At 44.9% G+C, this 18,266-nt stretch overlaps 1 protein-coding gene and 1 pseudogene across 3 annotated transcripts in view; one reads left to right on the top strand and one right to left on the bottom strand.

The window, feature by feature from the left end:
- Positions 1–9,146: 9,146 nt before the first annotated feature.
- LOC149121578 (uncharacterized) overlaps positions 9,147–18,266 on the bottom strand; it is a 34,736-nt gene continuing 25,616 nt past the window's right edge. For both annotated transcript variants that reach the window (XM_089316490.1, XM_089316489.1), the window contains 3 exons: positions 13,337–13,463; positions 13,056–13,116; positions 9,147–12,332 (listed from right to left, as the gene is read on the bottom strand). In XM_089316490.1, coding sequence (XP_089172616.1) covers positions 10,595–12,332; positions 13,056–13,116; positions 13,337–13,463 — 1,926 coding nt within the window. In that variant the 3' untranslated portion in view covers positions 9,147–10,594. The remainder of the gene's footprint in view (positions 12,333–13,055; positions 13,117–13,336; positions 13,464–18,266) is intronic.
- LOC149121579 (spermine synthase pseudogene) lies at positions 13,502–17,159 on the top strand (annotated as a pseudogene). Its single transcript, XR_016223383.1, has one exon. The product of XR_016223383.1 is annotated as a spermine synthase pseudogene (transcript).

The following is an 18,266-nucleotide window of genomic DNA, read 5'->3' on the forward strand; positions in this document are numbered from 1 at the left end:
TTACTTAGAACTGATGGGTGATGTGGTGATTCTCTGTTTAGTCCTTGGAGGAGCTGCAAGCCGTGCCATCTGACAGTCCCACCAGCAGCATATGAGGGTTCCACTTCCCCCAGATCCTCACCAACACGTGGTTATTATCTCACTTTTTGATTCCAGTAATCCTAGTGGGTGTGAAGTTCTATTTCTTTGTGGTTTTAATGTCCATTTCATCAATACCTAATGACATATGGAGCGTTTTTATGTGTTTTTGTCCATCTGAATATCTGCCTTGGAAAAACCTCTGTTCAATTCTTTTACTCATTTTGAAATTAGATTATTAGGGACCACTGTTTTGGCATAGTGGGCTAAGCTTCTGCTTGGAACACCAGCAACCAGTATCAGACCATCAGTTGAGTCTTGACTTCCACTTCTGATCTAGCTCCCTGCTAACGTGTCTGGGAAGACAGCAGATGGCTCGAGACATTGGGTCCCTGCACACACATGGGAGACTTGGATGGAGTTTCTAGCTCCCTCCTTCCACCTGGCTCAGCCCTGGCTGTTCTAGCTATTTAGGGAGGGAACCAGCAGATGAAAGCTCTCTCTGTGTCTATCCCTACCCTGTCACTCTACCTTTCAAATAAATAAATATTTTTTAAAACAAAATAAGGGGGCCAGTGCTGTGGCACAGTACTAGCATCCCATATGGGTGCCAGTTCAAGTCCTGGCTGCTCTACTTCCAATCCAGCTCCCTGCTGATTCGCCTAGGAAAGCAGTCGAGAATGGCTAAGTGCTTGGGCCCCTGCCACCCTCATGGGAGACCTGGAAGAGGTTCTGGGCTCCAGGCTTCAGCTTGGCCTGGCCATTATGGCCATTTGGGGACTGAACCAGCAGATGGAAGATTTCTGTCTCTCCCTTTCTCTGTGACTCTGCCTGTCAAATAAATAAATAAACCTTTAAATAAAATCAAATAAAGTTAGGTTACTGAATTTCTGATTATTGAGTTGTAAGATTTCTTTAAATGTTCTCAATACAAGTCCTTATTAAAATATACAATTTGTAGATATTTTATTCCATTATGTAAGTTATGTTTTCATTTCTGTTTTTTACATTTAATTGTGGTAAAACACATGCCATAAAATTTTTATCAACTTTTTTTTAGATTATTTATTTATTTGACAGGTAGAGTTACAGACAATGAGAGGGAGAGACAGAAAGGTCTTCCTTCCATTGGTTCACCCTCCAAATGGCTGCTATGGCCGGCGCGCTGTGCCGATCTGAAGCCAGGAGCCAGGTGCTTCCTCCTGGTATCCCACGCGGGTACAGGTGCCCAAGCACCTGGGCCATCCTCCACTGCCTTCCCAGGCCACAGCAGAGAGCTGGACTGGAAGAGGAGCAACCGGGACTAGAACCTGGCGCCCATATAGGATTCTGGCACCAAAGGTGGAGGATTAGCCAGTGAGCCATGGTGCCGGCCCCTATCTTAACTATTTTCTAAAAAATTTATTTATTTGAAAGGCAGAGTTGACAGGAGGGAGGTGGGGGAGAGAGAGAATCTTCCATCCTCTGGTTCACTCCCCAAATACCCATTACTGCTGGGGCTGGATCAGGCAAAGCCAGGAGCCTCCAACTCCATCCAGGTCTCCCACATGGGTGCAGGGGCCTAAGTCTTTGCGCCATCTTCTGCTGCCTTCCCAGGGGCATAAGCAGGGAGCTGGAACAGGCAAAGAGCAGCCAGGATTTGAAATGTCACTCGAATATGGGTTGCTGACATTGCAAGCAGCAGCTTAATCGACTGCACCACAGTGTTGGCCCCTTAACTATTTTTTACGTTCTACCATTCAGACGTCTTAAGCATATTCATATTTGTGAAATGAAAACCCCTTTACCTTTTCCCGAACTGACTCTGTACTCCTTACACCACAACTACCAACTTCCATCTCCCACCGGTCCCAGGAACCACTCTTCTACTTTCTGTGAACCTGATCACTCATATTACCTGAGAGAAGTGGACTTATACAATAGTTGTGTTTTCTGGTTGGCTTATTTCACTCAGTATAATTTCTGCAAGATTCATTCATGTTGCCATATGTATCAGAATTTCCTTCCCATTCAAGCTGAATAGTATTCCATTGAATGTACTTACATCACGTCATTTACCAGTTGATTTGTTGATAGATGTTAGGGTAAATTTGAACATATTGCTACTATGAATAAAGATGTAAAAATATCTGTTGGAACCTTGCTTTAAATTATTTTAGCTCCATAAGTACATATCTGTATTATATGATAACTAATAATATTATATGATAACTCTGATGATAACTTTGAGGAGTGGTCATACTGTTTCTTACATTTTATAGTCCAGTCAATAGTTCACAAACTTTCCAGTTGGTATTTTCACGTTCTTGATGATGTCCTTTGAACTACCAAACTCATTTTGGGGAAACTAAAAATTTTTCACACGGTATATGCTTTTGGTGACATATCGGAGAATTCTTTGCCAAATACAAACTCATGAATATTTTCCCATATGCTTTTTCTAATATAGTTTTATCAACTTTAAAGATTTATTTTATTGGGCTGGCGCTGCGGCTCACTAGGCTAATCCTCCGCCTTGCAGCGCCGGCACACCGGGTTCTAGTCCCGGTTGGGGTGCCGGATTCTGTCCCGGTTGCCCCTCTTCCAGGCCAGCTCTCTGCTGTGGCCCGGGAGTGCAGTGGAGGATGGCCCGGGTGCTTGGGTCCTGCACCCCATGGGAGACCAGGAAAAGCACCTGGCTCCTGGCTCCTGCCATCGGATCAGCGTGGTGTGCCGGCCGCAGCGCGCCGGCCGCGGTGGCCATTGGAGGGTGAACCAACGGCAAAGGAAGACCTTTCTCTCTGTCTCTCTCTCTCACTGTCCACTCTGCCTGTCAAAAAAAAAATTATTTTATTAATTTGAAATGCAGAGAGAGAGAGAGAGAGAGAGAATCTTCCATCTGCTCGTTCACTCCCCAAAGGGCTACAATAGCCAGGGCTAAGCCAGTTTGAAGGCAGGATCCAAAAACTCCATCCAGGTCTCCCACATGGGTGGCAGGGCTCCAAGTACTTGGGCCATCTTCCTCTGCTTTCCCAGGCACGTTAGCAGAGAGCTGGATCAGAAGATGAGCAGCTGGGACTCAAACCATCACTCTGATATGGGATTCCAGCATTGTAGGCTGTGGCTTAGCCCACTGTGCCACCGAGTGTTTTACCAATTTGATTAGATGTTTGATTCACTTGGGTAAACTGCTGTATGTGCTGTGATATAAGCTTTCCAGTTTGGTATTTTGCACATGACTCAGGTGTCCAGCACTGCGTGTGGAAAAAGTATTCTGGGGCTGGCGCTGTGGCGTAGCAGGTAAAGCCGCTGCCTGCAGTGCCAGCGTCCTATATGGGTGCCAGTTCAAGTCCTGGCTGCTCTACTTCCGATCCAGCTCTCTGCTGTGGCCACCCGCGTGGGAGACCAGAAGGAAGCTCCAGGCTCCTGCCTTTGGATCAGCACAGCTCCATTTGTTGCAGCCATCTTGGGAGTGAACCAGCAGATGCAAGACTTTCTCTCTCTCTGCTTCTCTGTAATTCTGCCTTTCAAATAAATAAATAAATCTTTTTTTTTTTTTTAAAGAGTATTCTTTTCCCATTCTAGAGCTAAGGCTACTCCTCTTCTTGGCTCAAAAACTCTTCTGAGGCAGCTGACCAGGATGAATTCTTTTTAGATAACTGGTCAGGATTAAGTGTTGGGGGGTGTACGAGGATGAATGATATCCACATGACTATCTCAGGTATTCGGTTATGGTTAACATGCTAAATCCAGTAACCACAGCACTCTAGTCTGAATTTTTGGTCATCAGTACTAGAGTACCGACCGGTTAAGGTGCTGTGTAAACACTGATTTAACAGGTGCATGCCTTGGAAACCACCTGCCAAACACAGGCAGAGCCTGAGGTCAAATCACACTGGGACACAGTCAGTTACCAAACGGTGTGTACAGGATGACAATGCTAACAGGTGGGAAGAGATGACAAAAACCAATAAAGAAACTAAAACAGGGTGGGCATTAACACAATTTGGCATTTCCATATTCTGTGTGGTTCGAATCCCATCTTTGGTTCCAAACCATCTTCCTGCTAATGCATAACCAGATTGAATTCCCAGCTTCCAGCTTTGGCTTGGCCCAGCCCTGGCTGTTGCAGGCATTTGGGGAGTGAATCAGTGGGTGGGAGACATTTCTCTTTTAAAGAAAATTAAAATAAATTTTAAAAAATTCTCCTTAGGATGGCAAATTGCTCAGACGGAACTGCAAGAGCATCAGCAATGCGTGGCTCCATTCCAAACAACTTTCTAAAACAAAAATATTTGAAAGTCAGAGTTACAGAGGAAGGAGAGGCGGGGGGGGGGGGGGAGGGAGACTTCCATCTGCTGGTTCATTGGTTCATTCCCCAATTGGCCGCAATGGCCAGAGCTGTGCTGATCGAAGCCAGGAGCCAGGAGCTTCTTCCAGGTCTCCCACACGGGTGCAGGGGCTCAAGGACTTGGGCCATCTTCTACTGCTTTCCCAAGCCACAGCAGAGAGCTGGATCGGAAGTGGAGCAGCCAGGACTCGAACTGGCGCCCCTATGCGATGCTGGCACTGCAGGTGGTGGTTTAGTCCGCTACACCACAGTGCCAGCCCCTATTTATTTTTTTGAAAGGCACAGTTTACAGAGAGGGGGAGACAGAGATATCTTCCATCTGCTGGTTCACTCTCCAAATGGCCACAATGGCTGAGTCTGGGGCAGACGAAGCCAAGAGCCAGGAGCAGCTTCTGGGTCTCCCACATGGGTGCAGGGGCCCAAATACTTGGGCCATCCTCTACTGCTTTCCCAGACACACTAGCAGGGAGCTGGATTGGAAGCAGAGCAGCCAAGACTCTAACTAGCACCCATATGGGATGCTGGCCCTGCAGGCAGTAGCTTAACCCTCTACACAATGCTGGCCCCTAAAAGTAAGTTTTGAACTAAGGCACTGATGCAGGCATCCTAACATTACACCAAATGCCTGTCCCCTCCCCAAAAACTTTTTTTTTTTTTTTTTTTAAGGATTTACTTATCCATTTGGAAGGCAGAGTTAGAGAGAGGCAGAGGGAGAGACAGAGAGAGAGGTCTTTCATCCGCGGTTCACTCCCCAGATTGCCACAATGGCCGGATCTATGCCAATCTGAAGCCAGGAGCCAGGAGCTGCTTCCAGGCCTCCCACGTGGGTGCAGGGGCCCAAGCACTTGGGCCATCTTCTACTGCTTTCCCAAGCCACAGCAGAGAGCCGGATCAGAAGTGGAGCAGTGTCCATATGACATGCCGGCACTGCAGGCGGCGGCCCCATCCACTATGCCACAGTGCTAGCCCCAAGAACTTTCTAAAGTCCCTACAAGTTACTTAACAGTTCACTCCCAATTTCATTTATTTCAAAGCTCCTAATTCCCTCTTATGAATCAAAACCCTCTTTGTCCATCATCTCTCTTTCCACAAAAATACAAACACTAGGACTTCAGGAACTTGTTTCATGTCTCTACATCCACAACCTATGGTACCCAATTATTTGTGTTTAATTGTGTATCTTTTCAGTCTACAAATAGGAGATGCTAGAAAATTCACACAGAGGCCTGCATTGTGGCACAGCGAGCTAAGCTGTTGTCTGCGATGCCAGCATCCCGTTGGAGCACCAGCTGGCATGCCGGCTGATCCACTTTCAGATCCAGCTCCCTGCTGATGTGCCTGGGAAAGCAAGAAAACGCCCCAAGTATTTGGATCCCTGCTACACACATGGGACACCTGGATGAAGTGCAGGGCAGTTGAGGCCATTTGGGGAACAAACACTGAGTCGAAGATCTCTTTCTCTTCTCTGTCACTCTGTCTTGCAAATAAATAAATCTTAACAATAACAAAACCCCTGAAAATTAACGTCAAGACCATGGTCCCTGAGCAAGAAAGGCCTGAGTGGTGATCCTGTCTTTGCATCTTCCTAGACTGTGTTCCCTTAAAACTTACATAAACTGGGGCCAGCGCTGTGGCACAGCGGGTAAAGCCGCTGCCTGCAGTGCCGGCACCCCATATAGGTGCCGGTTCAAGTCCTGCCTGCCCCACTACCAATCCAGCTCTCTGCTGTGGACTGGGAAAGCAGTAGAACATGGCCCAAGTCCTTGGGCCCCTGCACCCACATGGGAGACCTGGAGGAAGCTCCTGGCTCCTCACTTTGGAACAGCTCAGCTCTGGCCGCTGCAGCCAATTAGGGACTGAACCAGCTGATGGAAGACCTTTCTCTGACTCTCCTCTCTCTGTGTAACTCTTTCAAATAAATAAATCTTTAAATTAAAAAAATAAAACCTTACATAAGCTTTTAAGTCTCAGTTAATACATAAAGAAAATAAAAGTAAATGATTTTTCAAAGTAAGTCAACTTAGATATTTTAACTGATGTGTTTTATGAAACAAACTAATACACCATAGGAAATATTTCTGTATTTAACCACTAAGAAAGGTAAAAACAATTACATACAACTGAGATAACCTCGCACTCATGCAAGACTAAGTACCAACCTGTTGAAGAGAAAAATGCCACACACTTCTGTCACCATACAAATCTACTCAGCAACCCCAATGAATCAAGACAAGGGCATGTTATGTCTCTAGGAATGGTAAGAGAACACAGTCCAGCCACATAAATGACCAAAGATGCCTTGGGCTCACTAATATGACCAAGTGGAGCTTTTTTTTTTTTTTTTTTTAAGATTGATTAATTTATTTGAAAGGCAGAGTTACAGATAGGCAGAGAGAGAGAGAGAGAGAGAGAGAGAGAGTGAGAGTCTTCCATCCACTGGTTCACTCCTCAAATGGCCATAACGGCCAGAGCCGGACCAATTCGAAACCAGAGCCAGGAGCTTCCTCCGGGTCTCCCACGTGGGTACAGGGGACCAAGGACTTAGGCCATCATCCACTGCTTTCTCAGGCCATAGCAGAGAGCTAGATTGGAAGTGGAACAGCTGGGACTCGAACCAGCGTCCATATGGGATGCTGGCACTGCAGGCGGCAGCTTTACCCACTACACCATAATGCTGGCCCCCAAAATGGTGCTTCTTAAAAATTGTTTTGGGGCCAGTGTCATGATGCAGTGGGTTAGGCTGCCACCTGTAACACTGGCGTCCCAGTGCATTGGTTTGAGCCCCAGCCACTCCACCTCTGACCCAGTTCCCTGCTACCTGGGAAGATAGCGGAAGATGGCTCCAAGTACTTGGGGGCCTGCCACCCACATGGGAGACCTGGATGGAGCACCAAGCTCCTGGCTTCGGCCTGGCCTGGCCCCAGCTATTGTGGCCATTTGGGAGTGAACCAGCAGATGCAAGACTTTCTCTCTCTGTAATTCTTTCAAATAAATAAATCTTCAAAAAAGAGTAAGAATCAGAGAAATGTCTCACTTCACTGAAGGGCTATGAAGTCTCCTAACAAAAAGCCCACATCCAACAAGAAGTCCTGTTGAGTACTTTTCCGATGCTCCCTGGAGTGACTCGTGGCTTCTGGTCATTCTTATTGTGACAATTCCTAACACCCTGCTCTTTGACTTCAGGTATTTTCCTGGTGGTCTCTGGCTAAAAAGCACTGAGAAAAATCATGTTTTAAATTTTTGGTATTATGAATGAATGAATGAGAAGCTGGGTTCACACACAAAAGAATGAGATTAAGAAAAAAATTTTCCCTGGGGGGGAAAAATAGATGATCTTGTGTAAACCTGGTAATATTACTCAAAATATCTTAACTTAATCTGAGAGTCCACAATTGCAATGGAATATTTTTACAGATCCTTACAGGAAATGGAAAATACAATAACTGATAATATACACATTATCTGAAAAGTTATTATTTCCAAGTAACATCCATTTCTAGACGCTCTTGTTTGAAAAAAACATGCACACTGTTTTTTGTCACATACTAGGAAACAATAGAAAACACACTGCGAGAATACATTCAACTGCAACAGGAAGCACTGATGATCTACTTGACAGGAGGAAGGTGCTCATTCTTGTACTGAGAACTGTCAGTGAGTTCACTGCACAGTGCAGCGAGGAAAGAAATTTCCGTGCAGTTCATGCTCACTGCCCCACTGTAGCCGTCATGCTGGAATCAGAAACAGTCAGTGGTGGTGGTAACAAGGTGTGTACTACATGAATTCAGACTCTGGATAAATTCAGTCTACAGATGAGCTGAGTCAGTGCATCAGGGGACCCCTGAGTCCAAATTAGGCATCTGGTGGACACATGATAGTTTGCAGGAAAATCAAATCGTGATGGGTATTTTTTCCCTGGAACTTGTGAAGACATGAGCACCTGTGGAAAACTGGGTCTCTGAAGACGTAGAAGCGAGTGGTGGCTTTGAGAACAAAGCTGTGCACCATTTAATGACAGAGAATACGTCATGAGGCAATGTGTCCTTATGAGATCATCCATGTACTTCAAAGACTTAAATAGTATGGTATACTATACACTTGGGCTATGTGGTATAGCTTACTACTGCTGGTCTACAACACGTCACTCTACTGCATACCATAGGCAACTGGTACCACAATGGTATCTGTGTTTCTAAACATAGAAAAAGAACATTAAAATACAGTATAAAAGATTTAAAAAGGGGGTACAGCTGTATAGGGCACTTACCAGGAAAGGAATATCAGTGAGTGGTTAGTGGATGGGAAGGCATAGGACATTGCCGTCTACTACTGCGTACTTCATAAAACTGAATACTTAGGCTGCACTAAATCTATGAAAGTTTTTTTATAAAAAGCTTACTGTAACTTTTTTACTTTTAGCTTTTATAAAAACACTTGAAACATAAATACACTATCTATACAGTTGCACAAAAATATTTTTCTCTATATCTTTATTTTATAAGCTGTCATCTATTTTGAGTTTTTTTTTTTTAACTTTATAAACTTTTTTGCTAAAAACTAAGAAAGGACTACGCAGGGTCAAGATCACCCATATCAACGTCTTCCACCTCCACATCTTGTCCCACTGGAAAGCCTTTAGGGGAAATGACAGGCAAAGAGCTATTATCTCCTATGCTGCAAGATCTGCTCGAAGCTGTTTTATAGTTAACATTTTTATAAACAGGAATGCACTCTAAAATAATAATACAAAAACAAATGACATACATGTTTATTATTGCCAAGTATTCTATACTGTACACAATCGTATATATTTTTAAGGGGCTGCCAGCACAGGTTTCTTTACACCAGCATCAGTACAAACACTTGAGGAATATACTTTGCGATGACATCACTAGGCAATGGTAAATTTTCAGCTCCATTAAAATTTCACAGGACCACCACTGTAAATAAATGTAATCAGTTGTTGATAGAACTGTTACATGGTACATGCCTGTACTCTTCACTGGTCAGGCAGTATTGGGAAAATGAAGTAGAAACACCCATCTCTGAAGCCCTTGTGTACTTAGCCACATTATATATGGCAGCTACAAAACTTGGCTAACACCTTCTTAACTACTACCTTCCATATTCCTCTCATGCAAGTAGGCTATTGGTGAATTCTAACATGTAACCACAAAGAGAGACTGCAGAAAACACAGATCACAACATTCATCCATGTGAACACATACAGGAATGTGGTTTCCCATTATAGTTTATATTGTTCTGTTACAGGTATCTCTTCTGAATGCAGACTCTATTATCCAAATCCCAGCTGGAACGAATGACAAACAGCAAAGAGCAAAAGATCAAAACAAGTCAAATTGGAGTATATCATATGATAAATTTTGCATAATCACAAATTTATGACAACTATTTATTAGCACAGAAAACAGAATACAACTCTGCCCTCCCCAAAATCAGATACTTTAAGTCACAAAGAAAACTGGAATATACATAATGGGCAAAGGACATGGAGCACTTATCACATAAGCCATTAGGGAAATCCCAAGAATTACGGGTGTTATATCTTTCAGTGGTCCCTCCAGAGCAATTTAAAAACTCCATAAAAATTAAACCTACTTGCATATTGGAAATACACTTCCATTCACCCATAAATCCAATATACTTTAGAATGGAAAGAGAAAACACTAGTAAACTGATGCAACAGAAACTCAAACTACCTATTAAAACTGTGTACCACTGCTTAATGAGGGCTGCAGAACTTCTCACCTCATTGCTCATCTGCAAGTGTAGTAAACAGAAATCCATATAGTTACACTTTAAAAAGGATGAACTCATAAGAACAATCCACTTATGCCTTTTGTCATAATGTGCATTTTATGGAATATGCATGGATTACCTTCCACCAGGCTTTCCCACATAATCTACATTTACAGGATCTCTCTCTAGTGGGAGTTTCCACATGAGTTTGAAGTTTCACCTGAGAGGAAGTAGCACAAGAGTATTTGTTAAGATTGAAAACGTTGTGATTTTTCCTTTTGTTCCTATCTGGTGAAACAAATTTGGGCTAACGGGAGACTCCAACACATTGCTGACATTCAAAAAGTTGCACTCCGGTGTGAGTTTATGGCTTCCCAGTAGGCTGGGGCAACAGAAGGCAGGAGCACACTGCTGACGCTGGGAGAGTTACTCTGCAGTGTGAGTTCTTTCATGGACTCTAAAGGATCGGGAACACTTGAAGGCCTTTCCACACAGCTGACACTCATAGGGTTTTTCTCCAGTGTGAGTTCTTTCGTGGATGCGGAAGGAGCGGGAGCAGCTGAAGGCTTTGTGGCACTGTTTGCACTCGTAGGGCTTCTGCCCCAAGTGAGTCCTTTCGTGCATTCGAACAGAACTGGAGCAGCTGAACGCTTTCCCGCACTGCTTGCACTCGTAGGGCTTCTCCCCTGTGTGGGTCCTTTCGTGGATGCGGATGGAACTGGAGCAGCTGAAGGCCTTGCCGCACTGTTTGCACTCGTATGGCTTCTCTCCCGTGTGAGTCCTTTCGTGCATTCGAAAGGAACTGGAGCAGCTGAAGGCTTTCCCGCACTGCTTACACTCGTAGGGCTTCTCTCCCGTATGAGTCCTTTCATGCATACGGAATGAACTGGAAAAACTGAAGGATTTACCACACTGCTTGCATTCATATGGCTTTTCTCCAGTGTGAATTCTCTCGTGCATTCGAAAGGAACTGGAACAACTGAAGGCCTTGCCGCACTGTTTACACTGATAGGGCTTCTCCCCGGTGTGGGTCCTTTCGTGGATTCGCACGGAACTGGAACAGCTGAAGGCCTTGCCGCACTGTTTGCACTCGTGAGGCTTCTCCCCCGTGTGAGTCCTTTCATGCATTCGAAAGGAACTGGAGCAGCTGAAGGCTTTCCCGCACTGCTTGCACTCGTAGGGCTTCTCCCCCGTGTGAGTCCTTTCATGGATTTGAAATGAACTGGGACAGTCGAAGGCTTTCCCACATTCCTTGCATTTGTAGGGTCCATTTCCAGTGTGCATGATCATGTGTCTCCGAAAGCTCGGCAGTGAAATGAATGCCTTCCCACACTCCTTACAGTCATAGGGTTTCTCTCCGGTGTGAATTCTTTCATGTTTCCGAAATGAACTGGGGAAACTGAAGGCTTTCCCGCACTTCCTACACTTATAGGGTTTTTCTCCAGTGTGAATCCTTTCATGACTTCGAAAGGACGTGGGGCAGCTGAGAGCTTTCCCACACTGTTTGCACTGATAGGGCTTCTCTCCGGTGTGAGTCCTTTCGTGGATTTGAAAAGTCTGGTAATAGCGAAAAGCTTTTCCGCATTCTTTACACTCGTAGGGCTTCTCTCCACTGTGTGTCCTTTCGTGGTTTCGAAATGAACTGGGGTGACTGAAAGTTTTCCCGCATTCTTTACACTTATACGGTTTCTCCCCCGTGTGCATTCTCATGTGTCCTCGGAAGGTAGTGTGGTAAATGAAGGCTTTCCCACACTCCTTGCACTCGTAGGGTTTCTCTCCGGTGTGAGTTCTTTCGTGTATCTGAAAGGAACTGGGCCAACTGAAGGCTTTCCCGCACTGTTTACACTGATAGGGTTTCTCTCCCGTGTGAGTCCTTTCGTGGATTCGAAATGAACTTCGAAAGCTGAATGTTTTCCCACACTCCTTGCATTCGTAGGACTTCTCTCCGTATTTGTTATACCCATATGGTTTGTGTTCAGTATGGGATTTCATGTGTCTGTTAAGAGATGAATGACACATATAGACTTTCCCACACATGGTGCATTCATATGGTTTTACTCCCGTGAGAGTCTTCTTGTTCAATTTCCGATTTGGAGTCCGACTATAGGGTTCTCCAGATGGACTACTTTCTTTCTTTTCACAGAGTCTCTCTATAATGTGACTTCTGTAACAAGTAAGAGGCACATTATTAATGGCTTTTAAGTAATAATTGTATAATTACTAATGGTCATTCACTTTTTTTTTTTTTTTTTGATAGGCAGAGTTAGACTGTGAGACAGAAAGGTCTTCCTTCCGTTGGTTCACCACCAAAATGGCTGCTATGGCCGGTGCACTGTGCCGATCCGAAGCCAGGAGTCAGGTGCTTCCTCCTGGTCTCCCATGCGGGTGCAGGGCCCAAGCACTTGGGCCATCCTCCACTGCACTCCCGGGCCACAGCAGGGAGCTGGACTGGAACAGGAGCAACCAGGACAGAACCAGTGCCCCAACCGGGACTAGAACCTGGATTGCAGGCACTGCAGGCGGAGGATTAGCCTAGTGTGCTGTGGCGCCGGCCAGTCATTCACATTTTCACAGTCACTAACACTGGAAATATATTTGTGCAATTTTCAGGGAGAGCATACGTAATGAATGCTTTGGAAGAGTATTTGACAATAGCTACTATCAAAACAGTGATATGAATAATATGGGGTATCTCACTATTTCTAGTTGAGTAACAAAGTTTTTTTGTATATTAAATATCTATTTCATTTAAAAATATTCTTGGCAAAAATTTTCTAAAAATAAATATATGTGACACTGAGTTCATTTGTTTTACTTGTTTGACAAGTTTCACGAAATACAAAGTTCCTCTCATGAGACACTACCTTCCTTTATGGGGACAACTCACCTTAGATTTCTCCCCTGGCTTTTGTACTGATCTTCTGTGTTTGAATCTTCCCATTTTTTCCCTAAAATGCAGACCCAGAGAAGTGTTTATAAATGATCAGAAACTATAGAAAAATTATTAGTTTTTTTTTTTTTTTAATTTAGGCCCATGATGAGCTGCCATTAGGCCTAGTTTATTTATCAAACTATTTCTTTTCCACATTTCAAATCTTGGAACCTCACTGATGAACAAGAAACACTTGTTCTCTCACTGACTAAGTGAGGCACTAGCCTCATTCTTACCTATAGAGGCCAGGTTCCTGAAGGTTTCCTGCATCACATCTCTGTAGAGTTTCTTCTGCAGAGGATCCAGCAAAGCCCACTCCTCCTGAGTGAAGTTCACAGCCACATCCTCAAAGGCCACCGAGTCCTAAAACATCCCACAGATGTGTAAAGGAGGATACATGAGACTGACAGCACTGGGAAGCACACTCACTTCATTAAAAAACAATTTGCCTGCAGTTCTGGGTTCTCCAAACACTTACAATTTGGGTCACACGTACTTCCTCATTTAAAGCCACCAAGAACACATGGAAATTATTTCCATATTCTTACCATGTTCACTCAAGTCTTATTGTTCTCCATGACAGGAAACACAGCACCTTGCAGAACTTCCATGCATATTAAACACAAATAATCCTGTTTGCTACAGCCTGACATACTGTATGGCCCCCTGGTCTCCTGCAGGCACCTGCCACAGGCACCACACAGGGCCCCATCTCACTGTGGCAGTGGTGTGGCACAGCACACCCAACTTCATGCTCAGCACCCAAGTTGACAGTAAGACTGTTCTAAAAGGCCTCCAGTCCACGTTCTAAGGACAGGGAATGGTGAAGTTAGTGCATACTTGGCAGTACCATGGTTATCTCACAGTCTACACAAACAAAAATAGCAGTTTTGCTAATTTTTGAACTACCCACACAGATGAGTGTTACAGTAGCAATGCACAGGACAAAGAAACTGACAACCTTTTGAATCCTGTACAACAGAAAACAAAAGGAAATCAGGATACTACTGGGAAGTGAAGAGATTACTACCATATTTCCAGGAGGGGCCACTGGTAAATACTTGCGCATCATAGATGGGGTGCCTGGTTGGGTGCAACACACAGAGGTATGTGACAAAGATTCATCTTCTCAGAACATGAAATCCTATACTTGAAACAATTTGCAGAAAATATTCTCATTCTTAGTAGGAATGTTAATTTGGCAGATGTGGCATATACCCTGATCATCATGGACAGAGGCAAAGATTATACCGGCAAAGATACACTGCTGATTTTAAGAGAGAGGGATGACGACAATTTGTGAAACAGACAAACCAAAACTGAATATGTCACTATGGCAGGGAGGCTGGTGATGGATGGACAGTAAGAGACACATGAGAAAAACCTGTTGTCCCAACTTAGTCTTAAGAGAGACCTATTGGGTTCCAACAGAAGACTGTATTCCAGAACCAAAGCAGAGACAGTGTTTGATGACATGATTAACAATGTGACTATGGTTCCAATCTCCAAACCTCCAGAGGAACATTCTACATGGGAGTTTTTCAGACTGATTATTTTTAAAATTTATTTCAAATGCAGAAAAGACACAGAGAGACAGAGCTCCCATCTACTGGTTTATTCCCCAAATGCCCACAGCAGTCAAGACTAGGCTTGGCTGAATCTAGGAGCCAGGAACTTAGTTCAGGTCTCCCACATGGAAGGCAGGAATGCCATTACTGAGTCATCACTGCAATGTTCTGGGGTTCCGCATCAACAGGAAGCTGGAATCAGGAGCCAGGGCTGGAGCCTGAACCTAAGTGCTCCTAAGTAGGATGCAGACATCCTAACTGGTATCTTAAGTACTAGGCCGGCCGGCGCCGCGGCTCACTAGGCTAATCCTCCGCCTATGGCGCCGGCACACCGGGTTCTAGTCCCAGTCGGGGCACCGGATTCTGTCCCGGTTGCCCCTCTTCCAGGCCAGCTCTCTGCTGTGGCCAGGGAGTGCAGTGGAGGATGGCCCAAGTCCTTGGGCCCTGCACCCACATGGGAGACCAGGAGAAGCCCCTGGCTCCTGGCTCTGGATCAGCTCAGTGCGCCAGCCCAGGCGACCATTGCGGGATGAACCAACAGAAGGATGACCTTTCTCTCTCTCACTGTCCACTCTGCCTGTCAAAAAAATAAATAAAAAATAAAAAAATTAAGTACTAGGCCAAAAAACCACCCTTAAACTGATCTTGATCTCAGTGAAAGTATTGAAGCAGGGGACTGGCATTGTGGTATAGGCGCAGGTAAAGTCGCTGCCTGCAATACCAGCATCCCATATGGGCACTGGTTAGTGTCGTGGCCACTCCACTTCCGACCCAGCTCCCTGCTAATGGCCTGGGAAAAGCAGCAAGAGATGGTCCAAGTACTTGGACGCCTGCCACCCACGTGGGAGACCCAGATGGAGCTACTAACTTTGGCTTAGCCCAGCCACAGCTGTTGCAGCCATCTTGGGAGTAAACCAGTGGATAGATGCCGTGTGTGTGTGTGTGTGTGTGTGTGTCTTTCTCTCTGTAACTCTGGCTTTCAAGTGAATAAATAAATCTTAAAAAATCCGCATTCCTTATATATAAAAAAAGTAACATGAAGCAAGATGGGAAATATTTTACATAGGGGAACTGTTATGAATTTGACAGAAGCTCTGTTACTCTATGAAGATCAGCTGTGGGACTTGCACTGCCCTGTGGAATTTTTTTAAAAAAAGATTTATTTATTTATTTGAAAGGCAGAGTTAGAGAGGCAGAGGCAGAGAGGTTGGTCTTCCATCCACTGGTTCACTCCCCAAAAGGCCCAATGGTGGAGCTGAGCTGATATGAAGCTGGGAGCCAGGAACTTCTTCCGGGTCTTCCACGCAGGTGCAGGGGCCCAAGCACATGAACCATTTTCCACTGCTTTCCTAGGCCACAGTAGGGAGCTGGATTGGAAGTGGAGCAGCTGGGCCTCAAACTGGTGTGCATATGAGATGCTGGCACTGCAAGTGGTGGCTTTATCCACTACGCCACAGTGCTGGTCTCCTGTGGAATTCCTGAATGAGATGGAACTGTGGGTATTTTACATTGTTGGGAAGAAACTAAACCTTAGAGGTGAATATCCTCTAATTGTGTGTACTGCCAATAGCTTTCCTGACCTCCACATGCTGTTATGACAGGGAAACGAGTCATGGAAACTGCCTGTGAGTTTCTTAGTTTTCTTTTTTTCAGTACTACTTATAAATTATAAATTAAATTATAAATTAAAAAAGCAAATGGAAGGGCAAGGCATTGTCGTGCAGCAGGTTAAGCCACCGCCTGCAATGCCAGCATCCTATACAAGCACTGGTTCGAGTCCCAGCTGTTCCACTTCCCATCCAGCTTCCTGCTAATGCCCCTGGGTAAGCAACATAAGATGGCCCAAGCGCTTGGGTCTCTACCATCCATGGAAGAGACCCAGATGAAGTTTCTGGCTCCAGGTTTCAGTCTGCTCCAGCCTTGGCAGTTGCAGCCATTAGAGGAATAAACCATTGGATGGAAGATCTTTCTGTCTCTCTTCCTCTTTCTGTAACTCTGCGTTTCAAATAAATAAATAAATCATTCTTTAAAAAGCAAATGGAAAAAATGTCTATCTTGATGAATAAGAATGTTAGCAGAGTGAAGACTGATAAATGGAATGACTCCTTATACGATTTTCATTACTTTGTATTTTTGTATTTTGTTTTGTTAGACTTCAATTGAGTATTTGGGAAAATGAACAATAGTTTTGTTCCGGAGGAATTTCTTGACAGTGTTTCTTCCCCCTAAAATTGACTTAGATGTTAAAATTCTGACAGTGCTTAAAAAATGAAAAATGCTTCAATTACAATTACAAAAGCAAAAAAGAAATATTTGCATTTTAAGACCAATAATTCTTTGTGAGAAAAACTGTCATCTCCTGCCTTAACATATTCAAGCACTCCATGAAATAAATACAGGGTCAAATCTCTATGAAGTTGGGGCTGGCGCTGTGGCACAGTGGATTAAAGCCACAGCCTGCAGCGCTGGCATCCCATATGGGCACTGATTCGAGTCCTGGCTGCTCCTCTTCTGGTCCAGCTCTCTGCTATGGCCCAAGTCCTTGGACCCCTGCACCCGTGTGGGAGACCTGGAAGAAGCTCCTGGCTCCTGGCTTTGTATCGGCCCAGCTCTGGCCGTTGCAGTCATCTGGGGAGTGAACTAGTGGATGGAAGATCTCTTTTCTGGCTCTACTTCTCCCTGTAACTCTTTCAAATAAATAAAATCATTCTTTAAAAACATCTCTATGAAGTTTTAATGCACACATATATATTGAAGAACTGTATGCCTTTTTTTCTAAATCCCACACTAAGGCCAAGAGGTTGCAGAAATCCAGTTTGTCACAGCATCCAGCTGGCCATGTTTGTCCTGAAGTAGTCAGATCCAGGGGTGGGCATTGTGGCACAGCAGGTTAAGCCATTGTTTGGGACACTTACATCCCACTGCAGAGTACCTGGGATCTAGTCCCACTTCTGCTTTTTTAAGATTTATTAATTTGAAAGGTAGTGTTACAGAGAGGCAGAGGCATAGAGAGGTCTTCCATCCGCTGCTTCACTCCTTAAATGGCCACACGGCCGGAGTTGTGCCAATCTGAAGCGAGGAGCCAGGAGCTTCTTCTAGGTCTCCCATGTGGGTGCTGGGGCCCAGGGACTTGGGCCATCTTCTACTGCTTTCCCAGGCCATACCAGAAAGCTGGATCAGAAGTGTAGCAGTTGGGACTTGCACCGGCACCCATATGGGATGGTGGCACTGCTGGAGTGGCTTTACTCGCTACTCTGGCACCCCCACTTCTGCTTTTGATCCAGCTTCCTGCTAATGCACACCCTGGGAGGTAGCTGGTGATGGCTCAGTTCCTGAGTCCCTGCTACCCTCGTGGAAGACCTAGATGGAGTTCCTGGCTCCTAAACTTCGGCCTAGCCCAGGCCCAGGCCCAGGCCCAGGCCCAGGCCCAGGCCCAGCCCCAGCCCCAGCCCCAGCCCCAGCTCTTCCAAGTATCCGTAGGAAGCGAATTAGCAGATGGTTTAAAGTGTCTCTCTCTTGCTTGTTTGCTCTAGCTCTGCTTTTCAACTAAACTATTCTGAAAATAGTCCTTTAGAGAAGAATTCATTTTTGCTTGTTT

This window comes from Oryctolagus cuniculus, chromosome 16 (genome assembly GCF_051225735.1).
Source record: "Oryctolagus cuniculus isolate XC-2025 breed Fujian yellow rabbit chromosome 16, ASM5122573v1, whole genome shotgun sequence".
Taxonomy (NCBI): domain Eukaryota; kingdom Metazoa; phylum Chordata; class Mammalia; order Lagomorpha; family Leporidae; genus Oryctolagus; species Oryctolagus cuniculus.